The 17,638-nt window shown below is 51.4% G+C and overlaps 1 protein-coding gene across 1 annotated transcript in view; it reads left to right on the top strand.

Annotated features, from left to right (window-relative positions):
- The window catches only part of WWC3 (WWC family member 3), a 115,774-nt gene extending 99,644 nt beyond the window's left edge, over positions 1 to 16,130 (top strand). The window contains exons 14-23 of the mRNA XM_088028878.1: positions 37 to 123; positions 1,160 to 1,352; positions 2,501 to 2,671; positions 3,047 to 3,198; positions 4,050 to 4,215; positions 8,261 to 8,425; positions 10,865 to 10,957; positions 12,595 to 12,822; positions 13,273 to 13,400; positions 15,017 to 16,130. Coding sequence (XP_087885004.1) covers positions 37 to 123; positions 1,160 to 1,352; positions 2,501 to 2,671; positions 3,047 to 3,198; positions 4,050 to 4,215; positions 8,261 to 8,425; positions 10,865 to 10,957; positions 12,595 to 12,822; positions 13,273 to 13,400; positions 15,017 to 15,083 — 1,450 coding nt within the window. The 3' untranslated portion in view covers positions 15,084 to 16,130. The remainder of the gene's footprint in view (positions 1 to 36; positions 124 to 1,159; positions 1,353 to 2,500; positions 2,672 to 3,046; positions 3,199 to 4,049; positions 4,216 to 8,260; positions 8,426 to 10,864; positions 10,958 to 12,594; positions 12,823 to 13,272; positions 13,401 to 15,016) is intronic.
- Positions 16,131 to 17,638: the final 1,508 nt, after the last annotated feature.

The following is a 17,638-nucleotide window of genomic DNA, read 5'->3' as shown; positions in this document are numbered from 1 at the left end:
GGTGCACAGCCTACGAGCTTCTCTTTTGTTTCCTAGGCTCGACAGCGCCAGCGAGTGTCTTCTTGTGAACGTGCTCCAACTAAAGAATTTTGCAGGGCTGGTCATGAAGGAAGACTGCAAGATGTAAGCCGGCTTGGTGGCAGCGGTTCGCTTCGGGGACCCGGGGACCACCCCCGGTCAGCAGTGGCAGCTCCTGGGCCACCTCCACATGGCGCGGCTCGCTCACCTGTTCCGCTCGGCACTTGCGGGAGGGCAAAGCCCGTTTGGGAAGCTGAGGTCCAAAGTTTATTCCTAATAAAATACCAGGCAGTGTCTGAATTGACAGGATCGGAAGTTTTAAGAAGAGTGGGTGATGGAGTGGCGCCCCGCTCTGTGATCCTGGGAAGTGAACGGAAAGGCTTCTGGCCGGGACCAGGGGCCCTTGTCTGAGCGAAGGAGAAGGAAAATCGCGTTGTTGCCATTGGAGGGCGCGACCTCTGTGAGCTCCGTGGCCCAAGAGGGCTGCCCAGCGGGTCCCACTCACCAGGCGGCAGAGCATACCAGTCATGGGCCAGTCAAGCCCAAGGGTGCAGTCCCCTCCCATGAGTCTTTACAAACTTGTCCTCTAAAGAGGGCCCTGGCCAGAGGCCTTGGGAGCAACCCAAGGTTGTAAGTGGCTGAGGGCTCACCCTGGGATTTTGCTCACCCTGATGGCGTCCTTTGAGGGATTCGCCAGTGTTTGAGCTTCTCGTTTGTTCCCTGCTGAGAGTGGACAGGGCAGGAAGCCCAGGCTGGTGTGAATGGTCTTGGAGGCAAGGCAGGCAGAGCTTGAAGAGGGAGCCAAGAGGCCATGGAGAGAGATCAGTGCAGTGCAGGTGGCTTCCCAAAAAGCTGGTGAAAGCAAGACCTGTTTGACTCCTTCCAAAGTCCTAAGTACTGACTTGTAAGCCTTTCTCTTTGTGAGTGTTTTTCCCTCCTGATCTCCAGGGGCACGTAAACTCTTTGGGCTTGCTCTTAGTTGAGAAAAGGACTTTTTCCAAAAGACTTTAAGATTCTGCCCGTGGGCGTCCGAACAGGGAAACATACATGTGTATATGTGTGTGTGGTTCATGCATTTCATCGCACGGATCCGTCAGTAAGTGTCACCTCTCTCTTTTTTCTTCCCCCTTTCTGGTTCCAGACACATCCGCGTCTATTTGCCGCCGATCGACTCTGGCACCCCAAACACTTACTGCTCTAAGGCTCTGGAATTCCAGGCCCCCCTGGTATTTAATGAAATTTTCAGAATCCCTGTGCATTCAAGCATGTTGACGTTGAAGTCACTTCAATTATATATATGTTCGGTGAATCAGCAGCTGCAGGAAGAACTGCTGGTATGTCCCTCCTCCTCCCTCCCCCCCCCTCGCCCTCCCCTCCATTTCCCTTCTGCTCTCCTCCCCCCTTCCTTTCCTTGTGTTCCCATCAGTCTTTGTCTCTCTCCTTTGTCTTCTCGTCTTGTCTTCCTGTCTTTTTTTTTTTTTTTGTCTCTCATTCTTTCTTCTCGCTCCATCTTTTGTCCTCTCTTTGTTTTTGCCTTTATCTTTCTGCCTGCCTCTCTCTCTTCTTTGTCTCGGTCTCTCCCTCCCCTCATTCCTTCCTGTCTCCCTCCTGCCCTCCCTCCCCTCCTGCCTTTTTCCTGTGGTGGGTTGCTTAGACATTGTCATCACGTGAAGCGATCTTTGTAGCTGAGAGTACAGAAAGGGATTTGTCTTGCCAAGTACGGTGTACTTTAAATATATTATTTCAACTAATACTTGCAAGACTTCTCTATCGCCCTATATTGCTTCCAGTTGAGGGAACTAAGTGGGGTTGAAAAATTGGGCAAATAAAAATAGAGGATGGTCCGTTAAATGTGAATTTCAAATAAACCATGGGTTCTTTTTTAATATAAGTATGTCCCATGCAATATTTGGGACATACTTAATGCTTTAAAGAAATCCATTGTATATTTGCAGTTCACGTTTACTGGCTGCTATGTATTTTATCTGGTACTCCTTGAACTAAGAGCACGAGCAGCTTGTGTTCAGTGCCCCAGCCATGCACTGGCCGGGTCCATGACTTGGAGACCAGGATGGTTTCTTTGTGAGGTTGGAATTTCTCCCCTTGGCCTCACCCCTGGCAGTAGAATTAGATGGTGGCGTTCAACCAGCCCTGTCTTGTTTCAGAAATCCCTGAGCGGCTGCACAGCTCATCAGTGGGCAGACCCTGAGCCTGACCTCCCCCCCTCCCCCAGGGTGTCCACGCTCTGCCCCTGTCCGCCTCCTGGCACCTCCCCATGGGGCCGAAGCAGTGGGCCAGGAGCCTCCCTCAAGAAGATCCTCTGCTACCACTTTCATTTTACTGCAGTCCTTTGAAGAGCAGTGACACATTCTGCCTTTCCGGTTACGACTGAAGGGCGACGTCGATGTTTTACAAGCTTCCCCTCGGTTGTTAAGGTGAAATCATTCAGTTCTGCCTTTTTTTCCCCTAAACACTTGTGCAGGGCATTGCTCAGATCAACCTGGCCGACTACGACGGGTCCAGCGAAATGCAGCTGCACTGGTACGCGGTGCAGGTGTTCAGCAGCTGCGGGCCGCCCAGGGCGAGGGAGAGCGAGTGGGCGGGGGGTGCCGCCGGGGACCCCGCAGAAGCCGCCGCCGCCGCGGGAAAGACGGTACGTGTGCCCGCCTCGCGCGCCGCTGAGTGCCGCTGCGCTCCCGCCGCCGCCACCCACTGTCCCGGGGCTTCGTCTCTCACGAGCGTCTCTGCACACTTAGTGTGGGAGCGTAGCGGTGTCCAAGAGGCAGGTTCAAGGGAAGGCACGGGAGCGGGAGGTTTCGATATATATATGGCCGCTCGTGATGGTGGCTTTAATGCAGACGAGCTAGTGATTGGGAGCGACACACGGGTGGTTTTAAAATTTGCGCCCTCAGAGCTGCACGAGGTGGCCCGGCCACGTCCTGCTGGCACGCGGCATGTGCTTCTTGGCCCTGGAGAGCCCGCGAGGGCGGCCAGCCACGGCTCAGGAGCGCCCCTGTCCCCTCCGCAGGACGCGGTGACGGCGCTGCTGGCCAGAACCACCGCCCAGCTGCAGGCCGTGGAGCGCGAGCTGGCCGAGGAGCGGGTGAAGCTGGAGTACACGCAGGACGAGGTCCTCGAGATGGAGCGGAAGGAGGAGCTCGCCGAGGCCGTGTCCGAGAGGTACCCGAAGCGGCCCGTCGGCCAAGCCTGTGCTCAGTAGAGGCCGCCCTGCAGCGGCGGCGGCATAGAGGAGATGGGCGAGCGCCTCGAGGGAACGGACTTCTGTCTGATCCCTTCTGGAGGCACCGTGGTACTGCTTTACTTCCCCGTTTTTCCACGGAGTGCGTCCTGTTCCCAAAGCTTCCTGCTGCTTCTGAATACCTTTGCCTGAATTTACTGCAGGGAGGGAAAGGGCATGGCCGAGGGGTGGAGTATGGTATTCGGGGACTGGCGGGAAGCCAGGCGGGGCTGGGAGCCAGGGCTCGGGACGCTGACCTCTTCAGCAGCTGCAGTTGGCTGGTACAGACACACAGACCGTCTTACTGAAGGCCTTGTCACGTGGTGTCCCCTAGAAAACAGGCCCTTTGACTCGATGGGAAGAGCGCCTGTGTGCGATCGTTGGCAGCACGTGGGTCTCGTTGGGTGCGTCCGCGGCCGTGCGTGGCGTGCGGCAGGGCACCTGGTTCCGTGATGCGCACTTTGTTTTTTTGAGTTTTGTAAGAAACAGAATATTTTATTTTTGTGACACTGTAGTTCTGGAGAGGGGTTTGGACCAAATTCAGTGGAGGGTAGGCAGAACGTTTTATGCACGGGAGGAGGAGGAAAGGGAAGGATCCACAAAATGCAAAACAAACACGAAATCCTGGAGAGCTGTTAGCATCGGTTCCGCTACACTCTAGTACAGTTCAGTGGAGAATTCCTGATAGAGAACAGAAGGCAGCGTGGACTGGGGAAGTTGGGGAGGAGAAGAGGAAGGGAAAGAAGGCCACCTGGACACCCGTGTTGTGGGTTTTTGCAATGTCTGCCTTTAGGAGTTGGCAAGCTGACTCGGTGGATAGCGGCTGCAGCAGCTGCGCCCAGACCAGCCCCCCGCACCCGGAGCCCTGCTGCGTTGGCGTCGACCCCCTCCATGGACATGCATTTGCTGGCCAGGCCGATCCTTACAGCCCCGAGAAACTTCAGCCTCCACCTCTGAAGGTAAGTGGAAACGGTCAGGGGACTTCCCGGGCCCCCTGATGTTCTGCCACCCAACCCCGGGCACGGCCTTGGAAGGAGGGCGTGTGCACCCCCCCCACGCGAAACGGGAGGGGAATGGGTGGAGGAGATGGACGAGATGAAGCTGACAGGCTCCAATGTGAGAGTAGAACGCTGTGGTTTACCTGCAGACACTCCCCGTGACAGTGGCCGTGGCGACGGTGTGGTGTGAAACGGACCGTGCCGTTGGATCGGGGGGCCATAGACAAGGGGGCATTTCATGGAGAGCCGAGGGAAGGAAGGGAAGGGCTGAATCTGTAAATGGCTCAAGATGGGCACAGCACGTGCCATAGACCTGTCTCTCCACTCTCAATTGAAAAGAAAGGACAGCTAGAGCTGGAAAGGGCAGATTGGTACTCCGCGTGTCCTGGTGATGGCCCGTTCCCATCTTCAGGGTCCCACACGGCTCAGGAGGTCTCATGTGTGATCGCTTGGAAGCGTCTCATCTCTTTGCTCCCTTTGCGACATTAGGCGCCTACAAAGTGCCCCTTCGCCCCCTCTGTTCCCCCAATCTTAGCTGTGCTCACGGCCACATCTTCAGCGAGGAAGTCTTTCATGTTTGCCGTGACGGGGTCTGAGGAAGCCTGTGAGGTTGGGAGACGCTGAATCCGTGCTCTGTGGGACGTTTTTTCCCCAAACTGTTCAACTCCTCGAAACGTTTTATCACCATGGGCCCCACTGTCACCCCAAAGCACACGTCCCGAGAGACGTGGTATCAGCCTCCCAAGCTGCACACGTGCGTGCGAGCCCTCTAGAGGAGCTGTTCTGCGGCCCAGCCTCCCAGTGGTTGCTGGTGGTCAGCGTTTTAAGACCTTTAAAAGCATGGGCTCAGATGGGGGAAGGGGCTGTGGGAGGCAAGTTTGTCATCCCCAGCCCCAACCCCGATTTTAATTTTGAAATACTTCAAATCTACAGACAAGGGGCGCCTGGGTGGCTCAGTTGGTTAAGCGACTGCCTTCGGCTCAGGTCATGATCCTGGAGTCCCGGGATCGAGTCCCACATCGGGCTTCCTGCTCAGCGGGGAGTTTGCTTCTCCCTCTGACCCTCTTCCCTCTCGTGCTTTCTATCTCTCATTCTCTCTCTCTCTCTCAAATAAATAAATAAAATCTTTAAAAAAAAAAAAAACAAATCTACAGACAAGTTGCTAGAGTAATAGAACAAATACCCACATGCCCGTCACCGGAGCTCCCCAGCTGTTCGCTCTTGACCACGTTTGTGTTCTCTCTCTGCGTGCGCACGTGGGTAGGCGCTAGGCCGTGCGGATGCGATGGTGAAGAAAATAAACGGGAAATGCTGCCCTGCGGGGGGAGGCGGGCAACAGCATCACTCGGGAACCCACAGCAGCCTTGAGAAGAGGGGCTGCTGGAGGACCAGTCGGTGGGGAAGGTGGGGTTTGCGTTTTTAGAAAGATTTCCTATTTTAGAAGGGGTTTATATTTAGAGATCTAGATTTGCACTTAATATTTTAGATGGGGATTGTAAAACGGTGCAGCCTCTGTGGATAGCAGCATGGAGGTTCCTCAAAAATTTAAAAACAGAACTGCTGTATGATTCAGCAATCCCCCTTCTGGATATGTGTCCAAAGGAATTGACATCAGGGTCTCCAAGAGATATTTGCACGCCCACGTTCCTAGCAGCATTATTCAGGATAGCCTAGAGGTAGAAGCACCCCGAGAAGCCATCGTCGGATGAATGGATAAGGAAAGGTCGTCTGTCCATACAGTGGAATATCATTCAGCCTTATATAAAGAAGGAAATGCTCTTATATTCTACAACATAGGCAGACCTTAAAGACACTGTGCTAAGTGAAATAAGCCAGCCACGGAAGGGTGAGTGCTGTGTGATTCCATATACAGGAGGTCGCTTGAGTATTCGGACTCATGTGGACAGCAAGTACAAGGGTGGTCGCTAGGGGGCAGGAGGATGGGGGTTGTTTCATGGGCTCAGAGTCAGTTTGGGAAGATTGAGAAAGTGCTAGAGCTCTGTTTCCCAACCACGTGAATGTATTGAACACTACTGACCGATACACTGAGAAATGGTTAAGGTAAATTTCACGTGTTTTCTACAATAAAAAAGAATGAAAGGTCGTGGAAGCCTCACTGAGAAGGCAGTTTTTGAGCAGAAGCCTTAAGGCAGGAGTCTCAGGAGCCTTGTGCGGGGCTGGGGAAGAGCATTCAGGTACGGGGAGCTGCAAGTGCAGACCCACGGGTGGGGGTGTGGGCGACTGCTGAGAGAGCAGCAGCGAGACCGTTGTGGGGCAGGGGGTTGTCAGAGCCGACGACGGAGGGAAGGGAAAAGACCAGATCATGTAGGGCCCGCTCCAGACTCTCCCTTTTCTCTGAGATGATTGGGAAAGTGGTGGGTGGTTTTGAGCCCAGGGTTGACGTGATCTGACTTAAGGTTTTCTGTGGATTTTTCTTTTTCTTTCTTTCTCTTTCTTTCTTTCTTTCTTTTTCTTTCTTTCTTTCTTTCTTTCTTTCTTTCTTTTCTTTCTTTCTTTCTTTCTTTCTTTTCTTTCTTTCTTTCTTTTTCTTTCTTTCTTTCTTTCTTTCTTTTTCTTTCTTTTCTTTCTTTTCTTTCTTTCTTTCTTTTTCTTTCTTTCTTTCTTTTTCTGTCTTTTCTTTCTTTCTTTCTTTCTTTCTTTCTTTCTTTCTTTTCTTTCTTTCTTTCTTTTCTTTTCTTTTTTTTTTGAGAGAGTGTGCGTGCGAGGGGGTGGGGGTGGGGTGGGGGGGAGAGGGTGAGAACAGCCCAAGCAGACTCCACACTGAGCGCAGAGCCCAGCGCAGGGCTGGATCTCCTGACCCTGAGATCACGACCTGAGCTGAAATCAAGAGTTGGACGCTTAACCGACTGAGCCACCCAGGTGCCCCATGATTTTTCTTTTTCTAAAATAATTTTTTGGCATGAAATTTACAGTAAATGAAGTGAACTTATTTCACAGTGAACAGTTCAGGGGCATTTAGTATGTTCACAATGTGGGCAACCACCACTCTGTCTAGTTCCAAAACATTTCCATCGTCCCTAAGTAAAGCCTCGCACCTATGAGACTGTCACTCCCCAAGCCCCTGGCAACCAGCGATCTGCTTTCTGCCTAGGAATTTGCCTGTTCTGGGAGCTTCTCTCTGTTTCATGCCTGAGTAGTATTTCCTTGATTGGTATGCCTCCCTTTGTTTATCCATCCATCTATGCATGGACATTCGGACTGTTTTTACCTTTTAGCTACCTGAATAATGCTGCTGTGAATGTTTGCATGCAAGTATTTGTTTGAACACCTATTTTCAGTTATCTTGAGTGAATGTCTAGGAGTGGAATTGCTGGGTCTAACTTCGGCTTTACCAGGATCTCCTGTGTTGCTGGATTGAGAAGAGACTGAAGGGGGGGAAGGAGGTGTGGAATTGGGGAGACTGGCCAGAAACCTCCTGTGCCAATTGGGCATGAGATGATGGTGACCCAAAGGGAAGTCTGGTGAAAAGTGGTCAAACCATGCGTCCTCATGGGGCGCCAGGGTGGCTCAGTTAGTTAAGCATCTGCCTTCGGCTCAGGTCTGGGATCGAGCCCTGCACTGGGCTCCCTGCTCAGCGGGAAGCCTGCTTCTCCCTCTGCTGCTCCCCCTGCTTGTGCTTTCTCTCTCTCTGTCAAATAAATAAATAAAATTAAAAAAACAAAAAACAAAAAAACAAGCTTCATCATAAACCTTGAGCCAGAAGGATTTGATCTCGGACCAGATACAGTGTGTATGAAAGAGAGCAGAGTCCAGGATGGCACGACGATTTTTTTTTTTTTTTTTTTTTTGGCTCGAGCAATTGGAGAGTAGAGATGATTCTTATAGGAGGAGATGCGTGTGTAGTGGGGAGGGGTATCAAAAATCGTTCTGGACGTCAGCGTGAAATGCCAGTTAGAACTCTGAGTGGGAAAGGCCAGGGAGGTTCATGTGAAGCTTATTGCTCATGTTCTAGAAAAAGTCATGGTAATAATGAACTCCTCTCTAGGTCGATAAAGAAACCAACACAGAAGATGTCTTCCCAGAAGAAGTAGCGAGTCTTCCGAAGGAGAGGCCCAGCCGCAGGGCCCGCGGGTCGCCTTTCGTTCGGAGTAGCACAATTGTGCGCTCGCAGACCTTCTCCCCTGGAGCACGAAGCCAGTACGTTTGCAGAGTAAGTTGAAATTCCTTTGCCTCTTGACTGGAACGTTTTCTTTTTTCTTTTTTCTTCTTTTTTTTCCCTTTGTCATGTTTTATTTTTACTGTTCATGCTGAAAGACCTGTGTGTTCCCCCAAGTGCCGATAATGCGCACGCCGCGTGGGGGGCTATGCGATCAGTATGGTGGCCCGTCTACCCCTCGCCCGTGCGTATCTCACTCTGGGTTTCTTCAAGATTCTGATACATTTCTCCCCGGATTTTCGGTTTGTATGTGTACCAACTCATGCGCGGGAAACTGGGCGAATAGGAGTAACAGGTTGGAACAGGGAATATCCCGAATCGGGTGGAGATTGTTAAGTCAGGCCACTGAGTGGTTGGAAGTCCTGAAGTGTAGCTTAGCCGGGTCCCAGGGTGGACGGCAGCCTTGAAGACTCGGGGCACTGAGACGGGGTTCTGACCCCCCCAGCCCGTAAATTCTCACCCCAAGGGTGATGGCAGGAGACACTGCGTGGTTCTCAGCCTGGGCTGTGCCGGGCAGTGGAGGTGGGCGCTTCACAGAATGCTGGTGCCTGGGTTCCACCCCCGAGATTCACTGTGGGTCAGGGTGGGGCCTGGACATCGGAGCTCGGGGAAGACCCCTGATGATTCTGATGCTGAGAACCCCGCTGTGGTCCTTGAGGACAGGACGGAGGTTGGAGGTTGGCCGGCAGTGGTGGTGTGACAGTGACAGGACGGATTAGGAAAGAGAAGGCAATTGGAAGGGTCAGTGGTCATGACACAGTGGCCTGATGGGACTGTTTGGATCGAGGAGAGCTTTGACCCTTCCCGCCTCCGATCTGGGCTCCCTTGACGGGGACTGCCAAGGAGCTGGCTCCGGTTGGGCAAAACCAGAGTTCGGTCATACGAGAGAAACGGGCTGAGACGTGTGCAAGACACACCGGGAGTATGGTTCAGGGGTCCCCTGGCCCGTGCTCAGGCCCAGGAACTTGCTAGGACCCACAGAACTCGGCAAAGCCGTTAGATTCGCTATTGTGGTTTATTACGGTGCAAGGATATAGACCAAGGTCAGCAGAGGGAAGAGGCACATCGGGCAACACTGAGGAGAGACCTTGGCGCAGGCCTCCGGGTCTCTTCCAGCGGGATTGTGCGGACGGCTCTGGTCACCTGTCACTGCTGGGAGAGGCCGCACATGGAGTATTGCCAGCCTGGGGTTTTGTGGGAGGTTGGTCACACAGGCAGAGCTGATTGCCTGCATGCCTAACCTTCGTCTCTAGAGGTCAAGCTGGGGGCCTAAGGCCCCCACTATAAGTCACATTGTTAGCAGAGACTGTGTGGCCTGGCTCGAGGTCCCCAGGTAAACAGTCAGGCAGGACATCCCAGGGGGTTACGGGTCACTTCCCAGGAGCTGGGCAAGGACCAAACCTTTCTTGGAGCAAGGTTAATCCTTTACCCCATGGCGGGAGTGGGGGGGCCCCAAGCTGCCCCTGGGTCATTTCCAAGACCTGCTGCGCGTCTCCCCACAGAAGCCAGGTGTCCCGTCGTGGCTGCCCTGGGTCCCACGGCATCCGGCTCGGGCACCCTTGCCCCATGAGGCTGCAGCCCCATGGGGGGCTCATGCTTAACCAGACACCTACCTGGAGGCGCTAGACCCAGGGCTGCCCTCAGCTCCCTTCCCCACTGTGGGCTGTTGCCGACCCACCACCGAGTGGGCTCGGGTCCGCTGGGTCAGAAGGGTGGTGCGTGGAGGAGGAAGTCCTCTACTTCCCCAGAGGAAGGTTTCCGGCTCCTGTGCGGGGTTCTGTGCCCTGCGTAAGAGCCTGCATGTACAGGGGACGCTGGTAGAGGCTTAGTCTTCGTCTGTCGGTCACGGTGGCGTGAGGGCGCATATACGCTGCCGTGCCACGGCGTTTCCGGGCTATTTGGGGTTAGTTGGCGTGGAAAAGAAGGCCACGAAGGCAAGGACTTTGCCTTTCCCACAGATACGCGTTGATCTGGAAGCAAGAACCAGCCGCCGAAGGTCTTGGCTCCCATAAAGGAGGTGTTATTTATTTGTCTTTTTAGACGCAGACCTTTTCCCTTGACTGGCAGAGTGGGCGTTAGTGGTGCTGGCTTGTCCTCCTACCAGGAGCGGGGTCTCTTTTTGGAAAGTCACTTTTCCCCAGCTCTTGGCAAAGCCAGGAACAGAGTGAATGAGAAGGACGTGTAACGTGAGGGGCGGTGGGGCGTCGGTTTGCGTATTTGGTCTGTTCGGGGTTGTCTTTAGTTTTACTTGATGCTTGGCGTGGGGAACGCTGCGTCCTCACTGAGGCCGGAAGGCTTGGTAGAGGTGCCCGCCGTCGTCCGCGCGTTCGGGGACCCGCGAGGAGGAGCGAAATCCTGCAGTTCAGCTACACAGAGAGAATGAAGGTTGCACTTCTGAGAAAGTGTTTCTGAACATCATTCTTTTTGGCACAGCTTTATCGTAGTGACAGCGACAGTTCGACACTGCCCCGGAAGTCCCCGTTTGTCCGAAACACCCTGGAAAGACGGACCCTTCGCTATAAGCAGGTGCGTGCCACGTAAACTAATAACAGAGCCTGGACTTACCCTGGGAGCTATTTTTACAGAACTCCTAAGGTAATATTTTAGGTAACATTAATTTAAAGGTAATATGTTGTTTTTTTTTTTAAGGTATTTATTTCCTTGTTTATTGAGATATAATTTTTAGAAGCCTATATAATGTCAAAATGTTACCACTCTTAATTTCCTAGGATAACATCATGATCTAAGATAACTCATGATCTTTACATTTTTAAATATAATAGATTAACAAACAGCCAACCAACCTATAAAAAAGGTTCTCTTTTGACGAGGGAGTATGTATAGTTGAGAAATTGGTGCTTTTCAGCATAGAGCAGTCTTCTACAAAGGCCTTTCCTGCTGCTTGCATTTACTTTACCCACCGAGTGTTCTCTCCACACGGCGTCACTTTACAGAGTTTTGCTGCTTTCTGTTTGTAAGCGAGTAGTTCCTTGTCTTTTTCAGGCTAAGATTCTTTTAAAGAGATAGTAGTGGATCCAGCTGTCCGTGTGGTGCCTGTGTTTAGAGCACTGTTGACACCTCGGACTGGGTCACTGTTGTGGGGACTTCCCTGCACGCCGCCGCCCCCCGCCCCTTGACGGCCAAACGTGTCTTCAGACACTGCCTAGCGCCCCCTGGAGGCCCAAGCCATCCCTGGTTGAGAACCGCCGAGCTCTCCTATGAATTGAGCAGTGCTTTTAAGTGAACTTGTATTTCTTAAATCATACCATATCTTTGCATTCCAGTTCCGTACGTGGGCAGAATAGTGTCACGTGCGTGTAAAAAGCCTACAGTTTTCCAGCCCACTGAACAACGCTGGTGTGTGTTACACTAACTGCCTTTCCTGAGGTCGTTTCCCGGTGGATGGGAAATACTTTTCTCAGTGCCACACAAAGAAGCCTTCTCTCATCTTAGGACTTTTCTTAAACATTTGCAGGTTTGCTTCCTTGAGGCTTATATGGGGAGGAGAGGTTTTGACAGCTTGTGTGTGTGAATGTATAATCTTAAACAAAAAGTACTCAGATGGCTTACGACATGCTTTTCCCCCTTTATACCATGGATCATTTAAGATTTTCCAATATATTTTTTCTACTTTTTACAGTGGCTGTATTTTATGCTGACCTTATAATTCACTTAATCCGTTTTCTCTTGTTATATATTTAGGTTTTCTCTGTCCTAAACTTGAATTGGATCACTTTTGCATGTCGTGAGTAGTGCCTTTCAAAGGCAAGTCAAAATGAAATTTCAGAACCAAAGAAAATGCACATTTTGTGGCTTGATGTCTATTGTCAAGTAGAACTTCAGAAAGACTGTACCCATTTTTTATTTATTTACTTGTAAGATTATACCCGTTTTTGACCCCACCAGCTCCATATGGGATGGTCTCTTTCTCCACACTTTTGCAAATGCACGGGTCACCATTAAAGCAGACCATTAGCGTCACTAACTTGATATTGAACTGGAGACTTATTAATCTCGCCCAAATCTGTTTGACACCGGCCACGTGTAGAGAGACACCCGTCCGCCTTCGTTGCAGAAGGACCTCGCAGGCGGCCGAGCTCGCTGGCTGCGCGGCGCCCCGGTGCCGGCTCAGCGTGTGTGCTCACAGCTGCCGTCTCCCGCAGCCCTGCAGGTCCTCCCTGGCCGAGCTCATGGCCCGCACCTCCCTGGACCTGGAGCTGGATCTCCAGGCCTCCAGAACGCGGCAGAGGCAGCTGAATGAGGAGATCTGCACCCTGCGTGAACTGAGGCAGCGCTTAGAAGACGCGCAGCACCGGGGCCAGACAGACCTCCCCCACTGGGTGCTGCGGGACGAGCGATTCCGGAGCCTGCTGAAGGAAGCAGAGAGGCAGGTGAGAGGCCGGGGCCCTGCCTGGAGGGGCCTGCCACGGAGTCCCTCTGGCGTCCTGGGCCCGCCTGGTCATGACGATGGAGCTGTACCGTGAACACTCCGAGTGCTCGTCTGAAGGAGCTGGGTTTCTCTCTCCGTGGGCCCGGCAGCTGGTGTTCCCAGTGGCACCAACAGCTGCCTCAGGTTGGGGGGCTGCTGGAGGGAAGGATCCCCAGACCCTCCTGCTGGCATGGCCACCCTCTGCTTTGTAGTGGAATGTTCTGGGTCCGGTGTCTGCCAGGCATGACCCCAAGGACCCCAGTAGCTCCTGTGAAGATTCCCTGTAGCAGGCGTGTGTGTGGATGGGGCAGGCCTTTCTCCCCTCGGGAGCCCAGGGCTGGGAGTAGCTTTGTTCCTTCTTCCTTAAAACTAGAAGTAAAAATGTCTCATTCATCCAATGGTGCCGTTCCAGACAAGACAGACCAAACTTGACTTCCATCAAGAACAGGCAGCTGAGAAGATGCTGAAGAAGGCCTCCAGAGGGGTCTGCCAGCTGCGTGGGCAGAAGCGCAGAGAGCCCGTCCAGGTGCAGACCTTCAGGTAGGGAAGGCCGCAGGCCCACTTCCTTGCTTCCCTTTTATACTGTCATACCTTTGTGGTCATAAAAAGTAAAGTGAGTATTTAAAAAAACCCACGGGCAGTTCAGAATAAAAGCAGAATCCCCACTGCTGTTAGCATTTTGACTTTCTCTTCTTTTGATCCTTTTTGGTTCTGGTTTTGTTCATGCTGCTTGTCATCATAACGTGGGTCCGAGTTTGCATTTTGCTTTTTTTTAAATAAAAATATCCTGTGTTTCCACATAATCTGTTGTCTTTTTTGGCCGTAATGTTTCATCTAAGATATAATTTGCCCAACTACTCTATGTTATAACCTTCTTTCCAAATATTTGCTATTGTGAACAACACAGTGGTTTACATATATATATTCACGCGTATCACCTTTGCCTTTTTACTTAACTTTTTATTGAAGCATGACAGACATACAGGAGAGCGTGCGTTTTGTACGTATGAAAGTTCGGTGAGACGTCACAACTCCTCATGGCAAGAATTGAACATTATCGGCGCCTCCCCCCCCCCCTTGATTTCCCACACCGGAATAACCACAGTTTTGAATTTGAATGGCATACGTTAGTTTTCCCTGTTTTTGTTTTTCGTATGAGGAGAATTAACAGCGACGTCTATATTCTTTTGTGTCTGACGTTTTAAAAAATCGAGGCGAAATTCACATGGCATACAAGTCACTGTTTTAAAGTGAGTGACTCGGGGCTCCTGGGTGGCTCAGTGGTTGAGCGTCTGCCTTCGGCTCAGGTCACGGTCCCAGGGTCCTGGGATCGAGCCCCGCATCGGGCTCCCTGCTCTCGGCGGGAAGCCTGCCTCTCCCTCTCCCACTCCCCCTGCTTGTGTTCCTTCTCTCACTGTCTGTCTCTCTCTGTCAAATAAATAAATGAAATCTTTAAAATAATAATAATAAATAAATCAATAGAGCGAGTGACTCCATGGCGTTTAGTGTAGTCACAGTGATGTGGAACCGCCCCCCTGTCCAGTTCCAGAACATTCCTTCACCCCAGAAGGAAACCCCATCCCCATGAAGCAGCCACTCCCCGTTTCCCCGTCCCCACAGCCTCTGGCCCCCACCAGGCCGCTTTCGCTCTCTCTGGCTTTGCCAGTTCTGGGCGCACCATGTGATCTTTTGTGCTTGGCTGCTTTGACTTAGGATAATGTGTTCGAAGTGCATCTGTGTTGTAGTGTGTGTTAGAACCTCGGTCCTTTTTATGGCTGAATAATACGTGTCTTTTAGCCTAAATTTTTTTTATACCCTGAATTTTCACATCCCCATCATAAAGGAACCTACAACACTGTAACTGTCTTCCTTCAGTCATGATTTAGAACTCCTTCATTTGTATAGCTTTTCATATTCATTCGTTAACAAAGCCAATATTTGTAGAGCACCTACTATATGGCAGGCACTGCAGACAAACCCTTGCCCTCATGGGGCTTCCTGACGTCTGTTAAAATTCAGAGAATCCGTACCCAGACAGATGTGTTGTTAGGAATTGAAGTTCAATTTTTTTGTATGAGTAAGAGAAGCTGTCATTGATAGGAGAGCTTTCATTGCATTTATATCCACTTCTAACCTGTAATTCTTTCCAATCCCAGGGAGAAGATAGCATTTTTTACAAGACCAAGGATTAACGTACCTCCTCTGCCTGCCGACGATGTTTGATATAGTGCTTTGTACACATGAAGTATTTATCTGCCTGGTTTATTTTCTTGAAGTTTTAGACTAGCTAAATTTGTCCTTAAAATATTTGTGCAAAGCTATTAATATACACACTTTGTAAAAAACACACACATATATCTATACATATATATTTTATAATAGTGACGGCAACAGGGCTTGGTTTTTCCTTGTTGTGAAATTGACATCTCTGAAGACAGGTTATTTTATAAAAGATCAACTATCGTGTTAAGAGTGTACAGTTTTTACGCTGATTTATTTGACTTAAAGGCTGGAAGACAGAAACAAAGTGAGTTCAGGCAAATTCACTGTATTGTAATTTATTTATAGTACTTTTTTTTTCCTTGAAGGAAAATACTGACTTTAAGATGTATTTTAAGACTAAAATTTTGTGCTTCAGTATTTGTCATGCAGTAGAATGGAACTTTGGGGCCGGTTTTGTTTCTGACGCCCAAAACGCAAACACTCTGCTGAACTCGTCACTTGTATCGGTTTCCGACATGTGTATTTACCATGTATCTTGTACACTCCGCACTCTGCGTTCGCCTCTGACCCCACCCGCAGCGGCCCCAGGGGCCGCTCACCTGCCACGCGTGCGTTGCCGAGCTGTCTCCCACGCGGACTGCGCACCAGCAGCCTCTCCTGTTGTCTTGTGCGTCTTTGTGTGCTCACTGGGAGTCTGAGGCAGGCCCCCGGCCTTCAGCCTGCCGGTCCAGCGTGGCTGGCCACACTGCCTGCCCTCACCAGACCACAGGCAGCCCCCGCTTTGAGTCTGCCCCATCCGATCATGACCAGCGAGGCAGCGTGGAGCTCCTGCACTATGACTCTGTCATGAAGGGAAGTGACGAGAACTAGGAGCGCGTGTTTTCAGAGAATCCTTGAGTCCACGGATGGACGTAGTGCTTATAACGTAGACGTGATGGCCTTTGAAGGCGCTTGTTTGTGGAAGGAGGCAAGCATGCGCGGGTAACCGGCAGTTACCCAGTGAGTCACTGACAGGAGAGTATTTGATTTAAATCAAACTCCACCCCCCCCCCCCCCATACTGGAGTCTACCCAGTATTTCCTAAGAAATCTTAGAAGTAGTTCTTGAGGGAAAAAAATTTTATGTAATAAAATGTAATAAAAATATACCAATATTCTTTTAAATTGTCAAATGATCTAAATATTTTGCCAAACGCCTATTTATTATATATGAAATGCACTCGCCCTTCCGAGGCCTCAGACAAGGAAACGAGGGGGTCACACGAACCGTACAAGAAGACGGAACTCTCTTCCTAGATCTTTCTGCCCCTCCCTGGGAAATGCCCACCTTGAATCAGGGTCTCTCTCTCTCTCCTCATTAGTCTGTAACCGCCCCCTCGTATAACCTGCCTGCCTTTTTACATTGTTAAAACTGAATTTTGTACAAGCGTTTCATTGACACGGGGCCTGTCACAGACGGGGTTTGTCCCTGGCGCGAGGACTGAAGACACCGTGCTCTCACAGCACACAGCTCTGGCTTTCTCTTTCCGCCTCTAGTCGCGCTGCTTCTTGTTGGCTAATTTCTCTGGGTACGTAACCCCCAACAGAGGTAGAGATGCGCCAAGTCCCAGAGCTTGCCAGAACGGCCCCCCCAGCAGAGCGCATTGCCAAGCAGGTGAGGACAATGGCAGGCCTCCTCTGTGCCCCCAGCCGATGATACCTTTAACTCCAAAGAAGAACTGCCACCAGACTTGGGCGTGTGGAGGGCAAATCATGCACCTCTCAGGCGCCCTGCCCCCTGGCTACAGAAAGGTCCCCGGGAACCGTTGCCTGGTGGCTGCTCCTTAGCACCTGCCACGTGGAGCGCTCTCTGCGTGGGATGGGGGCTCGAGGCAACTTTTCTGCCGACCCCTATTAGCAGCAATGGGGCGGGGGGGGGGTGGCATCCACTGTGCCAATACAGAAGGCCCTCCACCCAGGGGTTTCAATTAACTTCACTGCCCAGTAGATCTAGGCTTCTGTCTGGGGTGCTTCCCCCGCCCCCCACACCCCAGAGTTTGGTTGTGTGTGTGTGTGAGTTTTGTTTTGTTTTGTTTTAAAAAAAAGCTCTTTGCCCCACCAGAAACACATACAGTCCCTACTCCAGTGGCAGTCTGAGGAGTACTTGGATTTGCCACCAGATCCACTTCTAATTGACTTCTCCCGCCTCCCTGCAAGGGTCTGCCTTTGCACCCAAATGGGACCAGAGTGAGCAGGAGAGAAAAGCCAGACAGATGGGGGAGGTAGAGGGTGATGGGTTCTGTGCTGCTTGCCGGCCGGGCTGACAGCGCCCGTGGACAGCGACACAGCCAAGCCGGCAGCGGGCAGACAGAAGTCCCATGATTGGCTTCTCTCTGCCGACCTGGTTTTGCAACTTCTTTCTAGTGAAGACCGCCACCCCCCAGCGAATAGCCCACACGTCAGAAAAGTGAAGTCCTGTTGTCGGAAGGGCTGTTTCCATCGTCTGTTTGAATTTGCCCATAACCGTGCTTTGGGATAAGAAAGCTGCCGTGTTTGACCAGCACTTCTGGCCCAGAG

Source organism: Eumetopias jubatus, unplaced genomic scaffold (genome assembly GCF_037043125.1).
Source record: "Eumetopias jubatus isolate StellerSeaLion01/CBP00866 unplaced genomic scaffold, mEumJub1_p1.0 scaffold_11, whole genome shotgun sequence".
Taxonomy (NCBI): Eukaryota; Metazoa; Chordata; class Mammalia; order Carnivora; family Otariidae; genus Eumetopias; species Eumetopias jubatus.
The sequence above is the reverse complement of the archived record's forward strand: the minus strand, read 5'-3'. Positions and strand labels throughout refer to the sequence as shown.